This window comes from Mus caroli, unplaced genomic scaffold (genome assembly GCF_978045245.1).
Source record: "Mus caroli unplaced genomic scaffold, Mus_caroli_1 scaffold_13, whole genome shotgun sequence".
Classification (NCBI taxonomy): Eukaryota; Metazoa; Chordata; class Mammalia; order Rodentia; family Muridae; genus Mus; species Mus caroli.
This window is the reverse complement of record NW_028227268.1, coordinates 92,341,924-92,361,451: the sequence shown is the minus strand read 5'-3', so window position 1 is coordinate 92,361,451 and position 19,528 is coordinate 92,341,924. Positions and strand designations below refer to the sequence as shown.

The 19,528-nt window shown below is 41.6% G+C and overlaps 2 protein-coding genes and 1 pseudogene across 2 annotated transcripts in view; 1 reads left to right on the top strand and 2 right to left on the bottom strand.

The window, feature by feature from the left end:
* Asb3 (ankyrin repeat and SOCS box containing 3) overlaps nucleotides 1-19,528 on the top strand; it is a 200,381-nt gene that overhangs the window by 10,796 nt on the left and 170,057 nt on the right. The gene's annotated exons all lie outside the window — the stretch shown is intronic.
* Erlec1 (endoplasmic reticulum lectin 1) overlaps nucleotides 3,315-19,528 on the bottom strand; it is a 64,519-nt gene continuing 48,305 nt past the window's right edge. The window contains exon 14 of the mRNA XM_085829044.1: nucleotides 3,315-4,643. Coding sequence (XP_085685170.1) covers nucleotides 4,620-4,643 — 24 coding nt within the window. The 3' untranslated portion in view covers nucleotides 3,315-4,619. The remainder of the gene's footprint in view (nucleotides 4,644-19,528) is intronic.
* On the bottom strand, nucleotides 10,124-12,664 carry LOC110304207 (PDZ and LIM domain protein 1 pseudogene; annotated as a pseudogene).

The window sequence follows — 19,528 nt, the reverse complement described above, 5'->3', positions numbered from 1 at the left end:
GGCTTGGAGATTTCAGAAGCTCAAGCCAGGTCTAGTAGCATACTGTCTCTTCCTGTGGCCTGAGGAGCTGGATGTAGAACTCTCAGCTTTTTCTCTAGCACCATGTCTGCCTATGTGCCACCATGCTTCCCACCTGATGACAAGGGACTAAACCTTTGAACCTTAAAGGTAGCCTCAACTAAATGCTTTTCTTTAGAGGAGTTACCATGGTCATGGTGTCCCTCTCCCTTCCCCAACCTCTCCATTTCTCTCAGTGGCACTGTGGATTGAACCCAAAATCTTGCACATGCTAGACAGTGCTCTGCCACTTATACTCCCTCACTCATCTGTGTAGTGGTCTCTTTTACACAACGAATATGTTCAGCCTTAGATAGGAAAAGTTACCTTTCTTTGAGAAATAAAATAACATGTTTGCCCACATTTCGAAACATGTATGGTCAAAATAAGAATAATAAACCACCAATCTTATTTACTGGACTGTTTCTCAATGGGATACTTAAACCTAGGTCTTCATGCATGCTGGACAAATGCTACCACAGACCTATATCAGCTCTCTCTCTCTCTCTGTCTCTCTCTCTCTCTGTGTGTGTGTGTGTGTGTGTGTGTGTGTGTGTGTGTGTGTGTGTACCTGCTACAAAGTATTTGTAGAGGTCTGAGCACAACCTCAGAAGTTGTCTCTCCTTTCACAGTATGGGTCTCAGGGATCAAACTTCGGTTGTCATACTTGAAAACAAGTGACTTTATCTTCCCCTTTTCATTTTTTGAACTGGTTCAAGGCTGGCCTTGAACTTACTCCATACCTTGATCTGATCCTTCTACCTTGGCCTCCTGATTTATCTGTGACATAGATATTCACTACCAAGTTTAGCTTAACTTCTTTAAAATGAAAAAATATAGAGGTTTTTTTTTTGAGAACTTTTAGTTTATCAATCATCTTTTTTGAGAGCTTTTAGTTTATTAATCAAGGTTCATTTAACAGGAGAAAGTGTAGTAAGAGTAGATATCTACAAAATCACCTGTAGTCAGGGCTGTTTGTATAAGAATGACTGCAGAACAAGCATCCTGCTTTTGTTACTTTTCTCCTCTTCATACAATGTAGAATCCAACTGATGGAATCATGATGCCCATATTTAGGGTAGGTCTTTCCACCTCAGCTCCATCTAGAAACACTCACACAGACCTGCTCATAGGTTTCTTACCTTGGTGATTTTAGATATTGGCAAGTTAACCAATATTCAGCTGGGTCTTCACGTTGCTACTACTGTTGCTTACACAACAAACCCTCTTGACATCTACACAGCAAGTGACTAACACAAAAACACTGCTGCAGAAAAATCTAGAACCTGTATTTCATTAGTGGAACACAAATTGCATCCTCTTGATGTTTAGGTTGGGAGCCTAGGCTTTAATGGTTGAACCCTCTCTCCAGACCCCAAATTGCATCTTCTAACCCTTCCTTCAGAGGAAGTTAGAGGATATAGTAACACTAAAAATGTATGCTAAAAGGAATTTCAGAGTGGACTGTGACTTCTAATTTACTGTCCACAGAAATACCACCTTCTTGGTTGCTCACATTTGTATGCGTACTTTGAGCTATACTTTTAAATAACAGAGTACTACCATATCATCTTCCCTTTGAGATAATACAATCTCTCACTTTTAGATGTATTTTCTAGGGCTGGGAATTAGCACAGTAGTACAGCCCCTGATTAGCATGTGCAGGGTTATAGATTTGATGTCCAGTGAAACACACACACACACACACACACACATGCTCACTTTCTTTCTTTTTTTTTTTTTTTTTGGTTTTTCGAGACAGGGTTTCTCTGTATAGCCCTGGCTATCCTGGAACTCACTTTGTAGACCAGGCTGGCCTCGAACTCAGAAATCCGCCTGCCTCTGCCTCCCGAGTGCTGGGATTAAAGGCGTGCGCCACCACGCCCGGCGACATGCTCACTTTCTTGAGGGATGATGTCTCAAGCAGTATTCTCAGTGATGTTTGTTACTTGATTAGTTCAAAGCCTAATTTATATACCAGGACCTAAGAGTTAAGTTATAAAATCCACCCCCCAAAACCATACTTTATAAAAGAAGCAAGAAAAATAAGGAGGGCAAAAATACCTTCATAAAGAAGATAAATAAACAACAACAACAACAAAACCATGGGTTCTATTATAGAGATTGATTGCTTCTATACTTTGTGGCAGGTACTTCATAACTTCTCATTTGTATACCTAATAGCCTAGCTAGTCTGAAAGGCTAGGTTTCCCCTCCAGTCTAATACACCTATTAGAGACAAGAAAGGTTAACAAGGAGAAAAGAAGGAGAAGAAAAGGAGGAGGCGGAGAAGAAGAAATTGAAGGAGAAGAAGAAAACAAGCAGAAAGTGGACATGAGGATAATACACATTACATTGGGAAGAAGAACAGATTGTGGGTCCACTGAGTAGGGAGAGGTTTGCTTAAGGGTGGGTCTCAATTTAGTCCCATGCTGACCAGGAACTCACTCTGTAGCTCAGGCTGATCTTGGATATGCAGCATCTTTCTAATTTCCAGGATTACAGGCTTGTGTCACCATGTTCAACAAACTTGAAGTCTAGAGGATGAACTGTGGGACGGGGTAAAGAAGTCTGTAAAATTAAGTAGTTCTGGTCAAGGTGTCACTGGGTTAGTCACTATGTCACGGCTACTGTAAGGTGGCTTGAGATCAGTCTGGTTCCCACGAGGTAATTATATCTGCCTGAAAGGGTAGCCAATGTAGATAATTTCTGTCCTCCTCTCCTATCTTTTGTTTTCCCTGCAATACAGGGAACTGCCTGCTTAGGGCAGTTTGCTTTAGCAAAGGAGATGTGACAATTTAGGCAGACATGCATCACTTTCCCTACTCCTCTTCCACATGTGCACTGTCGTCTGCTGCCTTTCTCTATTGCTCATGGTTAATAGGTGTATGACAGTGGGTGCCTAAACTGAGGCCTTTATGATTCCCTGGGCCTGGTCTTTCGCTCTACAACTCTGGTTATAGAGTTTATAGAGTTAAATCCTAAGTATGGTTAGGATTTAGAGAGGGAGAGGAAAGGAGATTTGAGAGGAAGAGGTTCTAAGTTAAATTGTCCTTCAGGTGAAAAGTTTATTAATGGGCCATCCAGATGACTCAGCAGAAAACTCACTTCCTGCCAAGCCTATGATATAAATTCACCCCCCTGGACCCATGTTGGAAGAAGAAAACTCACTCCTGCAGTTTGTTCTCTGAAGTCCACACCTGTTATACTCTGCACATACACCTGAACTTGCATACACAGAAAAACAGATAAAAATGTGCAATTTTGTAAAGTTTATTAATGCTATTAATAACAGGAGTCCACCTGTGAGAGGATGATCTGAAATACAATTTCAACCTCTTAAGACAAAGTGGGTTGTCATCTCTTAAAGCCTTCAAACCATGAAGAGACTGCACCATAAACAGACAAGGCTAGCTAAGGGCTAGCTACAGGATAGGAGTCGCTCTTTCTGTGAATAGGGAGGTAGGTCATGGTTAATTCATGACCCATCAAATGTGACAATAGTCAGACTACCTTCAAACCTTGGGTGGCATCAGGGGACTAGCTGTGTTCTTGTCAGCCATTTCTGTGTAGAGCCTGGTTACCTGGAGTGTGACATGGCATTTCCAGACTTTGGTTTATATATATGAAAAATAAAGAAATATGAGGATAACCTTATAGAAAGGAAGATGTGAGGATGCCAAGAGATTAGAAAATGTCAAAGGCATTCTGGATATTCCTGCTGAATCAAGCTACGTTGGTACTTAGGTAGTTTGTTTGTTTGTTTGTTTTTGACGGGGTTTTTCTGTGTATAGCCCTGGCTGTCCTAAAAGTTGCTCTGTAGGCAGGCTGGTTGTGAACTCAAAGCAGTCCTCCTGCTTCTGTCCGCCGAGTGCTGGGATTAAAGACACGTACCACCACCACCTGGCTAGGATGTCCTCTTTTGGTCAAAGGCTGGTGGTATCTGAACTCACACTTTTAGTTTTTACATGATTGCCTTTTTGCTAAGGCTTCACATGGTGAAGAGAGAGGCACCTAGAATTCTGATAACTCTTCCCTTTTTTTATTAAATTTATTTATTTTATTCCCTTTACTACCCAATATCACCCCCTCCCACAAGTCCTTACCCCATTTCCCCTTCCTCCTTTGAGAAGAGGAAGCCCCTTTCTGAATGTCAACCTCCCCTCACATCAAGTTGCTGAGGGACTAGCCACATCCTCTCCCACTGTGGCCAGACAAGTCTGCCTGTCCATTTAGTGATGCGGAATCCACAGGCAGGCAGACAGGCCTGCTCCAGTTCTTTGGGGACCTGAATAAAGATCATGCTGCTCATCTGTTACATCTGCGCAGTGGCCCTAGGTCCAGCCCACACTCACTCTTTGGTTGGTGATTCAGTTTCTGTGAGCCCCCAAGGGTCCAGGTTAGTTGATTCTGTTGGTATTCCCATGGAATCCCTTTCCTTTTCAGGTCCTTTAATCTTTCTCCCAACTTCTTCTATAAGACTTCCGGAATTTCATCTGATGTTTGGGTGTGAGTCTCTGCATCTCCTCTTTCCATTGGCTGTTGGGTGGGGCCAATGGCTCTCAGAGGATAGTTATGCTAAGTTCCTGTATGCAAACATAACAGAGTATCATTAATAATGTCAGTGATTGGTCTTGCCCACAGGATGGGTTTCAATTTGGGGCAGTCATTGGTTGGCCATTCTCAGTCTCTGCTCTATTCTTGTCCCTGCACATCTTGTAGGCAGGACATGTTTTGGATTGAAGGCTTGTGGGTAGGTTACTGTTCTGATCCTTCTACTGGGAGTCCTTCCTGGCTTCAGGAAGAGGCCACTTCAGGATATATATGCCCCAATGTTAGAAATCTGAGGTAGAGTTGCCCCCTTAAATCCTCTGGGGCTTCTCCCCATCTCACATCTCTGGCATGTCCTAGAGGTTGTCTCCCTAGTCGACTTCTCTTCTCTCCCCCCCACCTCTCCCTACATATGATTCCCCACCTCCCCTCCCCATCCCCTCTTCCACACAGATCCTTCCTTCTGTCAATCTCCAATATCTATTTTGTTTTTCCTTCTGAGAATGATTTAAACATCCTCCCTTGTACCCTCCTTGTTATTTGGCTTCTTTGGGTTTGTTGATTATAGCATGGTTATTCTGTACTTTGTGACTAATATCCACTCATAAGTGAGTACATAACACACATGTCCTTTTGGGTCTGTGTTACCTCACTCAGGATGATATTTTTCAGTTCCATCCATTTACCTGAAAATTTCATGATGTTCTTGATTTTAATAGCTCAATGCTGTTCCATTTTCTGTACCCATTCTTTGGTTGAGGGACATCTGGGTTGCTTCCAGTTTCTGAATATTACAAATAAAGCTAGTATGAACATAGCTGAGCAGGTGTCCTTGAGGGATGGTGGAGCATCTTTTGGGTATATGCCGGGGAGTGGATATTTCCAGTCTTCTAAGAAAACCCCAAATTGATTTCCAAAGTGGTTGTACATGTGTGCACTTATACTCCAGCAGTGGAGGAGTGTTCCCCTTGCTCCACATCCTTGCCAGCATGTGCTGTCCTATGAGTCTTTGATCTTAGTCATTCTGAGGCTAAGGTCTCAGGGTCATTTTGATTTGCATTTCCCCGATGACTAAGAATGTTGAACATTTTTTCATGTGCTTCTAGGCCATTCGAGATTCCTCTGTTGAGAATGCTCTGTTTAGCTCTGCATCCCATTTTTAATTGGGTTATTTGGATTGCCATTGTCTAGCTTCTTGAATTAGGTATGTATTTTGGATATTAGCCCTCTGTCAGAGATAGGGTTAGTGGAGATCTTTTCCCAATCTCTAAGCTGTAATTTTGTCCTGATGATGGTGTCCTTAGACTTACAAAAGCTTTTCATGAAGTCCCATTTATTAATTCTTAATTATAACACCTCAGCCATTGGTGTTCTGTTCAGAAAGTTGTCTCCTGTACTGATGAGTTCAAGGCTATTCCCCACTTTCAGTTCTATTAGATTAAATGTGTCTTGTTTTATGTTAAGGTCTTTGATCCATTTGGACTTGAGTTTTGGACAGGGTTATAAATATGGATCTATTTACGTTCTTCTATATGCAGACATCTAGCTAGTCCAGCACCATTTGTAGATGCTCTCCATTCTGCATTGCATGGTTTTGGCTTCTTTGTAAAAAAAAAAAAAAATCAAGTGTTTATTGGTGTATGGGTTTGTTTCTGGGTCTTCGATTTGATTTCACTTGTCCACCTGTTTCTGTGCCAATACCATGCAGTTTTTATTACTATTGCTCTGCAGTGCAGCTTGAAGTCAGGGATAGTGATACCTCCAGAAGTTCTTTTATTGTTCAAAATTGTTTTATCTATCCTGAATGTTTTGTTTTTCCATATGAAGTTGAGAATTGTTCTTTCAAGATCTGTGAAGAATTGTGTTGTAATTTTGAAGAGAATGACATTGAATCTGTAGATTGCGTTTGGTAAAATGGCCATTTTCACTGTTAATCCTACTGATCTATGAGCAAGGGAAATCTTTCCACCTTCTGATAGTTTCCTTAATTTCTTTCTTCAGAGACTTGAAGTTCTTGTCATACAGGTCTTTCACTTGCTTGGTTAGCATTACAACAAGTTTGTTTTTTTTTTGTTGTTGTTGTTGGTTTTTTTTTTTTTTTGGTTTGTGTGTGTGTGTTATTTGTGGCTATTGTGAAGGATACTGTTCCCTCAACTTCTTTCTCAGCCTGTTTATTGCTTGTGTAGAGGAGGGCTACTGATTTGAGTTAATTTAGTATCCAGCCACTTTGATGAAAGTGTTCATCTTCCTTTCCAATTTGTATCCATTTGATTGACTTTTGTTGTTTCATTGTTCTAGGTAGAACGAACTTCAAGTACTATATTGAAGAGATATGGGGAGAGTGGCAGCCTTCTCTCCATTTAATTTGACATTGGCTTGCCATTTATCGCCTTTGTTGTGTTTAGGTATGCCCCTTGCATCTCTTCTCTCTCCAAGACTTTTAGCATGAAGGGGTGTCAGATTGTGTCAGATACTTTTTTGGCATCTAATGATATGGTCATGTTTTTTTTTTTCTTTCAGTTTACTTATATGGTGGATTTTGTTGATGGATTTTCATATATTCAACCACCCCTGCAACCCTGGGATGAGGTCTACTTGGTCAGGGTAGATGATGTTTTTGATATATTCTTGGATTTAATTTGCAAATATTTTATTGAATATTTTTGCATCAACATTCGTAAGGGAAATTGGTCTGAAATTCTCTTTCTTTGTTGAATCTTTGTGTGGTTTAGGTACCAGGGTGACTGTGATCTCATAGAATGAGTTTGGCAGTGCTCCTTCTGTTTCTATTTTGTGGAATAGTTTGAGGAGTGTTGATATTAGCTCTTATTTTAAAGTCTAGTAGAATTCTGCAGTAAAACCATCTGGCCCTGGGCTTTTATTAGTTAGGAGACTTTTAACAGTTGCTTCTATTTCCTTAGGGTTTGTAGGACTATTCAGATAGTTTACCTAATCTTGGTTTAGTTTTGGTAATTTTTATCTGTCTAGAAAATAATCTATTTCATTTAGATTTTCCAATTTTGTGGAGTAAAGGCTTTTGAAGTAAGACCTAATGATTCTTTGGATTTCCTCAGTGTCTTGTTGTGTCTCCTCTTTTCATTTCTGCTTTTTTTTTTTATTCTTTGTGTTGTTCTCTTTGTTTCTTATTTATTTATTTATTTATTTACTCACTTATTTACTTATTCACTTTAGGTCCTACTAACTGCTCTCCTCCTGGTCATTAACTCCCACAATCCTTACCCCACGGAGTCCCCTACCCTGACACTTCAAGTCTCTGAAAGGCTAGGTGTATCCTCTCCCACTGAGGCCAGACAAGGCAGCTCAGTTAGAAGAACATATCTCACATAGAAGCAAAGCCTTTGGGATAGTCTCTGCTCCATTTGTTCCAGACCCACATGAAGACCAAGATGCATATCTGTTTACATGTGTAGGGAGTCTTAGGTCCAGCCCATGTATGTTCTTTGTTTAGTGGTTCAGTCTCTGAGAGCTCCAAGGGTTCAGGTTACTTGACTCTGTTTGTCTTCCTGTAGAGTTCCTATCCCCTTTGGGGCCCATGATCCTTCCTCTTATTCGACCATAAGAGTCTCCAAGCTCTATCCACTGTTCAGCTTTCATTGTCTGCATCTATCTGAATCAGCTGCTGGGTAGAACCTGTTGAAGAACAGCCATGCTAGTCTCCTATCTGCAAGTTTAACAGAGTATTGTTAATAGTGTTAGAAAGGGTTCTCTTTTGGTCTAATTGATTGATTTCAGCCCTGAGTTTGATTATTTCCTGCCATCTACTCTCCCTGGGTGTATTTGTTTCTTTTTACATGGAGCTTTCAGATGTACTTTTAATTCATTAGTATGAGATCTCTCCAATTTCTTTATGAGGGCATTTAGTGCTATGGACTTTCCTCTTAGCACTGCTTTCATACTGACCCATAAATTTGGGTATATTGGGCCCTCATTTTCATTGAGTTCTAGAAACTCTTTAATTTCGTTATTTCTTCTCTGACCCAGAAATCAACAAATAGAGAGTTGTTCAGTTTCCATGAATTTGTAGGCTTTCTATTGTTTCTGTTGTTATTGAAGTTCAGCTTTACTCCATGGTGATCTGATATGATGCATAAAATTCTTTCAAACTTCTTGAATCTGTGAGGTTGGCTTTGAGAAGAAGGCATATTCTTTTATGTTTGAGTGAAATGTCCTATAGGTATGTGTTAGTTCCATTTGATTTACAACCCCTGTTAGTTTCATTATTCCTGTTTGGTTTCTATCTCAATAACCTGTCCATTGGTGATTGTGGGATGATGAAGTGTCCCACTATTAATGTGTGGGGTTCTGTATGTGATTTATGCTTTAGTAATGTTTATTTTACAAATGTGGTTCCCCTTGCAGTTGGGGTATAGATGTTCAGAATTGAGATGTCCTCTTGGTGGATTTTTCCTTTGATGAGTGTGAAGTATCCTTCCCTGTCTCTTTTCATTACTTTTGACTGAAGGTCTATTTTATTAGATATCAGAATGGCTACTCCAGCATCTTTCTTTCTTTCTTTCTTTCTTTCTTTCTTTCTTTTTTCTTTCTTTTTTTTTTTTTTTTTTTTTTTGGTTTTTCGAGACAGGGTTTCTCCTCTGTGTAGCCCTGGCTGTCCTGGAACTCACTCTGTAGACCAGGGTGGCCTCAAACTCAGAAATCTGCCTGCCTCTGCCTTCCAAGAGCTGGGATTAAAGGAATGTGCCCCCACTGCCTGGCTTTCCAGCTTGTTTCTTGAGTCCATTTGCTTGGAAAACATTTTTCCAGCCCTTTATACTGAGATAATGACTGCCTTTGTTGTTGAGATGTGTTTCTTATATACAGCTGAATGATGGCTTCTGTTTATGCATCCATTCTCTTAGCCTGTGTCTTTTTACTGGGGAATTGAGTCCATTGATATTGAAAGATATTAATGACCAGTGATTGTTACTTCCTGTTATTTTGATGTTATGATGGTTTTGTGTGTGTGTGTTTCTCTTCTATTGGTTTTAATGGTGCAAAATTAGTTGTTTCTTGTACTTGTCTGATTATAGTTAGCCTCATTGGGCTGAAGTGTTCCTTCTAGCATCCTCTGTAGAGCTATCTTAGTGGAGAGGTATTGTTTGATTTTGTCAGAATATCTTGGTTTCTCCATCTATGATGATTGAAAATTTTTCTGTATATATTAGTCTGTGCTGTATCTGTGGTCTCTTGGGGTCTGGAAGACCTCTGCTCATGTACTTCTAGTTTTTAGATTCTCGGATAAAAAATCAGGTTTAATTCTGATAGGTCTGCCTTTATATATTACTTAGCCTTTCCCTTGGATGCTTTTAGAATTCTTTCTTTGTTCTGCATATTTAGTGTTTTGATTATGTCACCTGAGGCTTTGCTTTCCCTCCCTCCCTCCCTCCCTCCCTCCCTCCCTCCCTCCCTCCCTCCCTCCCTCTCTTCCTTTCTTTCTTTCCTTTAAAGTCTACATTTATTAAGTAAAACAAAGTAACATCAGAGATACTACATTTGGCTTAGTTACAATGTGACCAATGTCCATTTGCAGCAGAGAAGACTCTGGGTGAAGAAGGTGCAATGTGGTGGGGGTGAGTGAACAGGGACAAAAACATCTCCCAGTACCATAAAATCAGGTGTTACACTTCCAGTGGGAGTCAGTCAGCAAGAGCGAAACTCAATGTTTACTAAGCAGGACTATCAGGGAGGAGAGAGTCAGAACATTCTGAGAACCAGGTGTAGCAAGTTAGCTGGAGGGCAGCAGACAGGGCAGGTCCTCTCAATCACTTGGGGGAACACTTTGACCACATCATAGCCCTCAGGTGGTGTGACTCACTCCTGAGAATGCTTTTCACAGTAAATCTGATCCTCTACAGAGAAATGGCCCTTCTGTTTCAGGTTGATGCCACAGTCGGTGCACACATAACATTCAGGGTGCCAATGATGGTCCCTCAGCTTCACAACACTCCCACAATGCCAGTTTCATATTTGTCACAGATGGGCAGCTTCTGAGTACTTCTAATGGATGCATCCACTTCGGTGACTGGAGCTTTAACACTTCTAAATCCTGATGGTTTGTTGGGATCCCCTTTCCCATTTGAATCGAGGATCTCCTGCAGAAACAGGAAAGATGTGGACTGTTTGGGGGGCTCGTTTAACTCTTGCTTCTCCTGAAGCATCTTGTAAACTTTGGATTCTTTGTCGTCAATGATAAAGCTGCTGGGAGGATGAAAAAAAGGATCTGGTCTGCTTTTCTCCTCCTCCCCACTGTCTGAGGTCTTCAACTCCACAGCATTGTTGAAGTTAGAGATGTTTTCAGATGAGTAGAGGCCATTAGGTTGTTGTACTGGTTTGTGATGACCCAGGTGCCAGAAGCAGGTGAGGCAGTAAGTGGCATGACACTTCACTTGTGGGCACTTCCTATGTGCAGGACTTCTTGGAATGCTAACGCTAAATTCATCTTGTGGGATAATGATTCTCCTCGGTCACTAGAGGAGACCAAATTTCCTATTCAGATGTGGATACTGTGAGCATCAAGTTGTCTGCGCAGCCCTTAATTTTGTTCTGAGCTTCCAAGTGTGTCATACTGCTGGTATCTTCCCCATCGATGGCTGTGATTAAATCTCCAATACATTAATTAGCTATAGCATCCTTGCTTCTAGCAGTGACCTGGGAAATGGCAAGAGGATGCTCAAAGTCCTTGCTGCCCATAAGGTGGAAACCCTAGGGTCCCATGCCCTGGAGAACAATCTGTTGGGTAGTCATTGTTAGGCACAATCGGAGGGGACAGACAGGCAAGGCACAGATCAACACAGCTTATGGATTTTCTTTTCTTGTCCAATCTGTTTGGTGTTCTTTAAACTTGTAGTACCTTTATAGGCATCTTTTTCTTTAGGTTAGGGAATCTTCTATGATTTTGTTGATGTTTTCTGGGCCTTTGAGCTGGGAATCCTCCTCCTCCTCCTCTACCTCCTTTTCTTCCTCCTCCTCCTTCTCCTCCTCCTCTTCCTCCCTCTATTCCTATTATTCTTAGCTTTAGTCTTTTCATAGCATTCCACATTTCCTGGATGTTTGTGTCATGAAATTTTTAGATTTTGCATTTTCTTTGACTGATATATTGATTTTTTCTATCTTATTTTCTATATCCAAGATTTTCTCTTCTATTTCCTGTATTCTGTTGGTGGTGCTTATGTCTTTAGTTCCTGTTCTCTTTCCTAGGTTCTCCATTGCCAGGATTGCTCCAGTTTGTGTTTTCTTTATTGCTTCCATTTCCTTTTCAGATCGTGGACAGTTTTCTTCATATCTTTCACCTGTTTGATCATATTTACCTGTATTTCTTTATATTTATTTCCTTCCTCTTTTAAAGTCTCTACCTGTTTGAATGTATTTTCCTACATTTCCTTAAGGGATTTTATTCATGTCCTCTTTAAAGGCTTCTATTTTTAAAGAGTGGCTTTAAGATCCTCCTCTTGTGCTTCAGTGTCATTAGGATACCCAGGGTTTGTTGTAGCAGAATAGTTGGGCCCTGGTTGTGCCATAGTGCCCTGGGTTGATTGTGTTTTTAAGTTGTCCTTTAGGCATTTGGTTTTCCCTGGTGTTGGCTGGAGATGCTGATGGCAGCAGAATCCTCAGAAATGTGGGGCCTGCAATGGGCAATCAAGGTCAGGATACCCTTCTCTGTTGGCTGTGCCTCAGCCAGACCCCACTCTGATGGCTGTGTCATGGATGGACACTACTCTGCAGGATGTGTCTCAGTCAGACCCAGCTGGAATGGTGGGCAGATCCAACTAGGATAGGTGCCTGGGCAGGGTTCCAAGCTGCTTAGTTTGGGGCCCCCAAAGGTTTTCATGGGGAGGATGTTCTTGGGGTCCTGCAGACTCAACAACAAGGTCAGAGTTATATACAATGGTAGTCAGAGTACCACACATGCTGCTCACCTCTGCAGGCTGTCTCCTTATAACTCTTCTTATAAGAGCCCTAGTACCATAATGAGGTCCCCATCCTTATAACCAAGTCTAACCTAATTACATTGGGGGATATGAAGTGGTCATCTCCTGTAGCCAGGTAGGACTTCCAGTGTGTGTGTATGTGTGTGTGTGTGTGTGTGTGTTAGTATACTCACAAAACCTTGGACCCAAATTTTGTCCTGCTTACAAGATGCACGGGGATAAAGATGGAACAGAGATTGAGGGAACAGCCAACCAATGACTGGCCCAACTTGAGACTCATCCATGAGAGCCAACCCCTGACACTATTACTGAAACTCTGCTATGCTTGCAGACAAAAGCCTACCATAACTGTGTCCCAAGAGGCTTCATTCAGCGGCTGATGGAAAACCCATAGCCAGATATCAGGGGGAGTTTGGGGAGTTGTGTGGAAGAGTAGTGGGATAGGATTGAGCTGGAGGTATCAAGGATAGCAGAAGAAGACCTAAACAGTCAGTTAACCTGGGCCTATGGGGACTCACAGAGACTGAACCACCAACCTAAGAGCATGCAGGGGCTTGCCTAGGCTCCCTACACATTTGTAGCAGATGTGCAGTTTGGTCTTCATATAGGTCACCTAACAATTGGAGTGGGGCTATCTCTGATTCTGTTGCCTGCCATTGGATCCCTTTCCACTCACTGAACTGATTGGTTCTTCCTCAGTGAAAGAGGATGCACTTAGTCCTGCTGTAAATTGATCTCTCAGGACAGGTGGGTACCCATGAGAGACTTCCTCTTCTTCTCAGAGAAGGGGAGGGAGTAATGGAGGAGGAAATTTGTGAGGGTGAGACTGGGAGGAGAGGAGGGAGAGAACACTGTTACCAGGATGTAAGGTGAATAAATAAATTAAATAATGAAAAAATTCTATCTCCAAATATAAAAAACATTGTATATAAGGGTATAACTGCATTTTGGAGAACACAGTTCATTTCACATAGTTATATGTAATTATTTGCTTTTACTATTATTATTATTATTAATTATTACAATGGTCTTTCCATAACATAAAGCTCTATTAGGAACATTCTTCACACCTGTGAACCCTTGGCCTTAATGAACCTGTCCTTCTTTGTTTTAAGATATGGTCTCAAACTGGACTTCACAGTAACTTTGAACTCATTGTGTAGCCCAGATTTGCCTCAAACATGTGACAATCTTCCTTTGTTGGCTTTCTGAGTTCAGGGATTACAGATATGACCTATTTTGGTTCCACATTCTGCTGGGGTGTGTGAATGCTGTTCAGGGAGATGAAATAGGAGGGTGCTAGGCTACATTCCATCCTCTCCAGCATTGGGGTGAAGGGGTGACAGAACACAGCCTAAGAAGGGGGCACCAGCTCAGGTGAGAAATGGCTCAGGCTGAGATCAAAGAGGAAGGGGTTCCCAAGCTCCCAGGGGTCCAGTTGCCACTGGGAACTGCATGGAGTTTGGAATAAGGGCCCATGGGCAACAACCTCAGGGCTACTGTGAGGGGTAAGTCTGGCTTAGCTCAGGGGTGATTGTCTGTGGCTGGAGGGTAGAGGGGCCTTCTGTGGGAGACTTAGGTGGCATGGCTCTGTATGATGAAGGCTTCCCCCCATGATGGTTCTTGATGAGTGAAACTACTCATTGTTCATCATGGAAAATAAGTACATATGACTGACTCAGGGTGAACCAGAGATTAAAATACCTTTTACAGGTAGGAATGTTCAGGAAAGGAAGCTTATTGGATAAACCCTCAGGCAGGCTCATTTAGATTCCTCATTGGCATGAAGAACTCTGTGTTATGTGACTAGTGGTCATGATCCTCATGTGGGGTGTTGTGTTCTAGTGTCCCAGGACAGAAACTGGGTTGGAATTAGATGAAACACTTACTCTTCTCAGATACGAGAAATACTGACTTCTGAAACTGCTCAACCTCTCCAGTTTTTGTCTGGTGGCATGGTTTCGCTTGCCCCACAAGCTATTATACCAGGCAGTAAACAGCTTTTGAATAAATTACTCAAATAATCAATAACTGAATGAAACTGGGCATGGCAGTGTATGCTTGTATTTTTAGCACTTAGTAGACTGAGGCAAGAGGCCTGACAAAAGCCTCATAGTGAGTTCAGAGACAGCTGGTTTCAACAAAACAAGACAGAAGAAATCAACAAATGAAGACTAAAACTGATATCAGCCCATATATGGTGTGGTGGTTTAAATAAGAATGGATCCCAATAGGTTATAAGTTTGAATGCTCAGTCATCAGGGAGTGGCACTACTTGAGAAGGATTAAGAGGTGTGGTCTTGTTGGGGTAGTTATGCCCTTGTAGGAGGAAGTTATTACTGTTATTGCTGGGTAGGAAACCACTAGACAATATGAGATAGGAAGATGTCAAAAGTGCAAGCCAGGCCTACTGTTGCATTTTTCCTGCTACCTGCAGTTCTGGATGTAGAACTGTCAGCTACCTCTCCAGCACCATGTCTTCCTACATGCCACCATGCTGCCATGATGATAATGAACTAAATCTCTGAAATTGTAATTAAGCCCCAGTTAGATGCTTTATTTTATAAGAGTTGCTGTGGTCATGGTGTCTCTTCACAGCAAAAGAACAATGAGTAAGTGAAAAGTTGGTACCAGGAAACAGGGTATTGTTGAACTCTTAAGTGGGCAAATGGACTATACTAGTAGGAGCATGAAAGACAGAGGTGCTGAGAGCAATGTAGATTATCTTGTCCCAGCTCCATAGGTTTCAGAGGAAAAGAATTTTAGTAAATGGCACAGAGATTGTTCTTGTGATACTTATCAAATAAATGTGGCTGCTTTCTGCCCTTGTTTTAAAAAAAATCAGCTAGAAACTAAATTGAAGAGTTTTAAAAGATTAATGGCATTTGCAGAGGAAATTTCAAGACAATGTAGTATTGACTCTGTGATGTTTGGTTATTACTGGTCACTCTTATGTAGATCTATAATGAAAAGGAGCAAGCTGAGAAAGGAAAATACAAAATGTACAGTTTGAGGAGAAAAGGGGCACCAGGAAGTGTAATGGATTTAAGTCCAGTGCTCAAGGAGATAAAAAGTTTAAAGAAAAGCCTGATGATAAATAGAATAATGGAAGTGGTGCTCTAAGGCCAAGACTCTACCCAGTTAAGCTTCCAATTTGTGAAAAGCAATTAAAGAAAACTTAACTAGTGAGAAAAACTATCAACAACAGCAGCTGATGAAAATGTACTGGAAGGAGGGGCCATGCTCCAGCCCAAGCAAGCAGCACAACTTGGGAGCTTCTGATATATTGTTCTGGACTTTGAGTCAAGGACACAAAAAAGGAGTTATGGAGTCTTCCTCTGTGGCAAAAAAAAAAAAAAAAATGCTGATGAGGCCAAATGTGTGTCAGTGGGTCCGTGCACAGGTAAAGGAAGGGGAAGCCTGGATTCCTGAAGAAGCCCCAAGATGTTGGAGGTGCCAGAGTCCTGGGATGCTTGCTAAGAAAAGCTGCAAACCAGATATGGAACCAGCCCAAGAGAGAGAAGTGTGTTGTAGTCAACAAAACTGAAAGGAATTTGAGATCTAAAGAGTACTTTGACAACAGACATGGAAATGAACAATTTGGAGTTTGCTCTGCTGGTTTTAGGTCTTGCTTTGGTCCAATATTTCCTTACTATGCTCCCTCTTCCTGCCTTTCAGACTGGAAATGCACGTTCTGTACCATTGTATGTTGGGAACATGTGATCTACTCTTACTTCACAAGAGACTAGATTTTTGAAACAGTGTTGACACTGTTGAAACTATGGGAACTTGTGAAGTTGGACTGAATGCATTTTTACATTATAATATAGCTACTAGGCTATGGGGCCAAGGAGTGGAACATGGTGATTTGAATGAGAATGTGTGTGGTTTGAAATATGTGTGTGTGTTGGGGTCCAGGAGTTGCCCCACAAACTACACAAACACCAATCTGAGTCAGATAGTGATGGCTTAGTGAACACATAACCTGAAACTGAACAATCAGGGTCATAGCTCAGAATTCGGAGGATTGAGCTATAACCATGAACATATCTTTCTGTGTCTATAAGGGCTAAAACTACAAAAACCTTAGTGAGCTCATAAGTAGGTACAGAAAGTGCTGTCTGGTGATTGGCTCTGATTTAAGCCATTTTAGACATAGCAGTTCATAATGACCGTTAATTTGACGGGTCCTATAGAAAGCTTTGCAGAATTTCTTAAGATTAAAAAACCTCATACAGAACTTAACAGGATATGTGATCAACATGATCAAGTTATTTTTCTGTGTCAATGTTTGGTAGGTACATTACATAGCAACAATATTAAATATCTGGCAGGCATGGAACAAAACAGCCACATCAATGCTAGGGGGCAGGCTTCAACTATATATATTGAAATTATATTATATATAGTCATCTAGAAGGGCAGAATGTCAATTAAGAAAACCCCTCCATGTTATCAGGCTGCAGGCAAGCCTATAGGGCATTTTTTTATTTAGTGATTGATGGGAGAGGTCCCAGACAATTGTGGGTAGTGTTAAGCCTAGTCTGGTGGTTGTGGGTTCTATAAGAAAGCAAGCTGAACAAGCCATATGAAGCAAGCCAGTAAGCAGCACCATCCAAGGCCTCTACATCAACTCCTGCCTCTACGTTCCTGCTCTGTGTGAGTTCCAGTCTTGACTGCCTTCAATGATAAACAATGATATGACATATAAGCCAAATAAGTTCTTTCCTCCCCAAGTGGTTTTGGTTATGGTGTTTCATTACAGCAATAGAACCCTAACTAAAACAAACCATTGAAATAATAGATCCCATGAAAGTGGTATTCTTCCAGGACTCTCCTGCTGGAGCAGAAAAAAAGCTGATGTCTTAGGGCTAGATAGCGAGGAATTTATATCTCATTACATGTTGTCCATTGATATTGAAAGATATTAATGACCAATGATTGTTGTATGTATTTCTCTTCTTTTGATTTTGTTGGTATGAAATTTTTTATTTCCTGAGTTTTCTTGGGTGTAGTTAGTCTCTTTGGGTTGGAGTTTTCCTTCTAGCATCTCCTGTAGGGATAGATATTGTGGATATATATTGTTTAAATTTGTTTTCATGGAATATCTTTTTTCCATCTATGATGATTAAAAGTCTTGCTACGGATGATATCCTCCAAATGCATCCATTTGCCCAAGAATTTCATAAATTCATTGTTTTTAATAGCTGAGTAGTACTCCATTATGTAAATGTACCACATTTTCTGTATCCATTCCTCTGTTGGGGGACATCTGGGCTCTTTTCAGCTTCTGGCTATTATATATAAGGCTGCTATGAACATGTGTCCTTATTACCAGTTGGAACATCTTCTGGGTATATGCCCAGGAGAGGTATTGCTGAATCTTCTGGTAGTACTATGTCCAATTTTCTGAGGAACTGCCAGACTGACTTCCAGAGTGGTTGTACAATTCTTGGGCAAATGGATGGATATAGAGGATATCATCTTTAGTGAGGTAACCCAATCACAAAAGAAGTCACTAGATATGCACTCACTGCTAAGTAGATATTAGCCTAGAAACTTAGAATACCCAAGATATAATTTGCAAAACACAAGAAAATCAAGAAGAAGGAAGACCAACATGTGGATACTTCATTCCTCCTTAGAATAGGGAACAAAATACCCATGGAAGGAGTTACAGAGACAAAGTTTGGAGCTAAGATGAAAGGATGGACCATCCAGAGACTACCCCACCTGGGGATCCATCCCATAATCAGCCACCAAACCCAGACACTATTGCATATGTCAGCAAGATTTTGCTAAAAGGACCCTAATATAGCTGTCTCTTGTGAGAGGCTATGCCAATGCCTGGCAAATACAGAAGTGGATGCTCACAGTTATCTATTGGATGGAACACAGGGCCCCTAATGAAGGAGCTAGAGAAAGTACCCAGGGAGCTGAAGGGGTCTGCAACCCTATAGGTGGAACAACAATATGAACTAACCAGTACCCCCCAGAGCTCCTGTCTCTAGTTGCATATGTAGCAGAAGATGGCCTAGTTGGCCATCAATGGGAAGAGAGGCCCCTAGGTCTTGCAAACTTTATATATCCCAGTACAGGGGGAACACCAGCGCCAAGAAGTGGGAGTGGGTGGGTAGGAGAGCAGGGCAGGGAGAGGTATAAGGAACTTTCGGGATAGCATTTGAAATGTAAATAAAGAAAATATCTAGCTCTTCCGGTCAGAAAAGCACCGGGGCAGCTGGGCGCAGGGTCGACTGACACTCGCCAGCTACCCACAACACCCGCCACAGGATCTTAAGACTTCTGGTGAGTGGAGCACAGCTTCTGCTCCAATCCAATTGCGCGGGACCTGAGACTGCATTAGTTAGGGAAGCAGAAACCGGCCTGAGTAGGGCCACAGGCCTCATCCGGCCGGATCAGCGCCGGGGTAGCGGGAGCGCAGGGTTGCCTGACACCCGCCAGCTACCCACGACCCCCCCCACAGGATTTTGGGACTGCTGGTGAGTGGAACACAGCTTCTGCTCCAATCTTTAAACAGTGACAACGATAACAACTAACCCCAGAGATTACCAGATGGCGAAAGGTAAACGTAATAATCTTACTAACAGAAACCACGACCACTCACCATCATCAGAACCCAGCACCCCCACTTCGCCCAGTCCAGGGCACCCCAACACACCGGAAAAGCTAGACACGGATTTAAAAGCATATCTCCTGATGATGATAGAGGACTTCAAGAAGGACTTTAATAACACACTTAAAGAAATGCAGGAGAACACTGCTAAACAGGCAGAAGACAATAAAGAGGAAGCACAAAAATCCCTTAAAGAATTGCAGGAGAACACAGCTAAAGAGTTACAAATCCTTAAAGAAAAACAGGATAACATAATCAAACAGGTAGAAGTCCTTACAGAAAAACAGGAAAACACATCCAAACAGATGATGGAAATGAACAAAACCATACTAGACCTAAA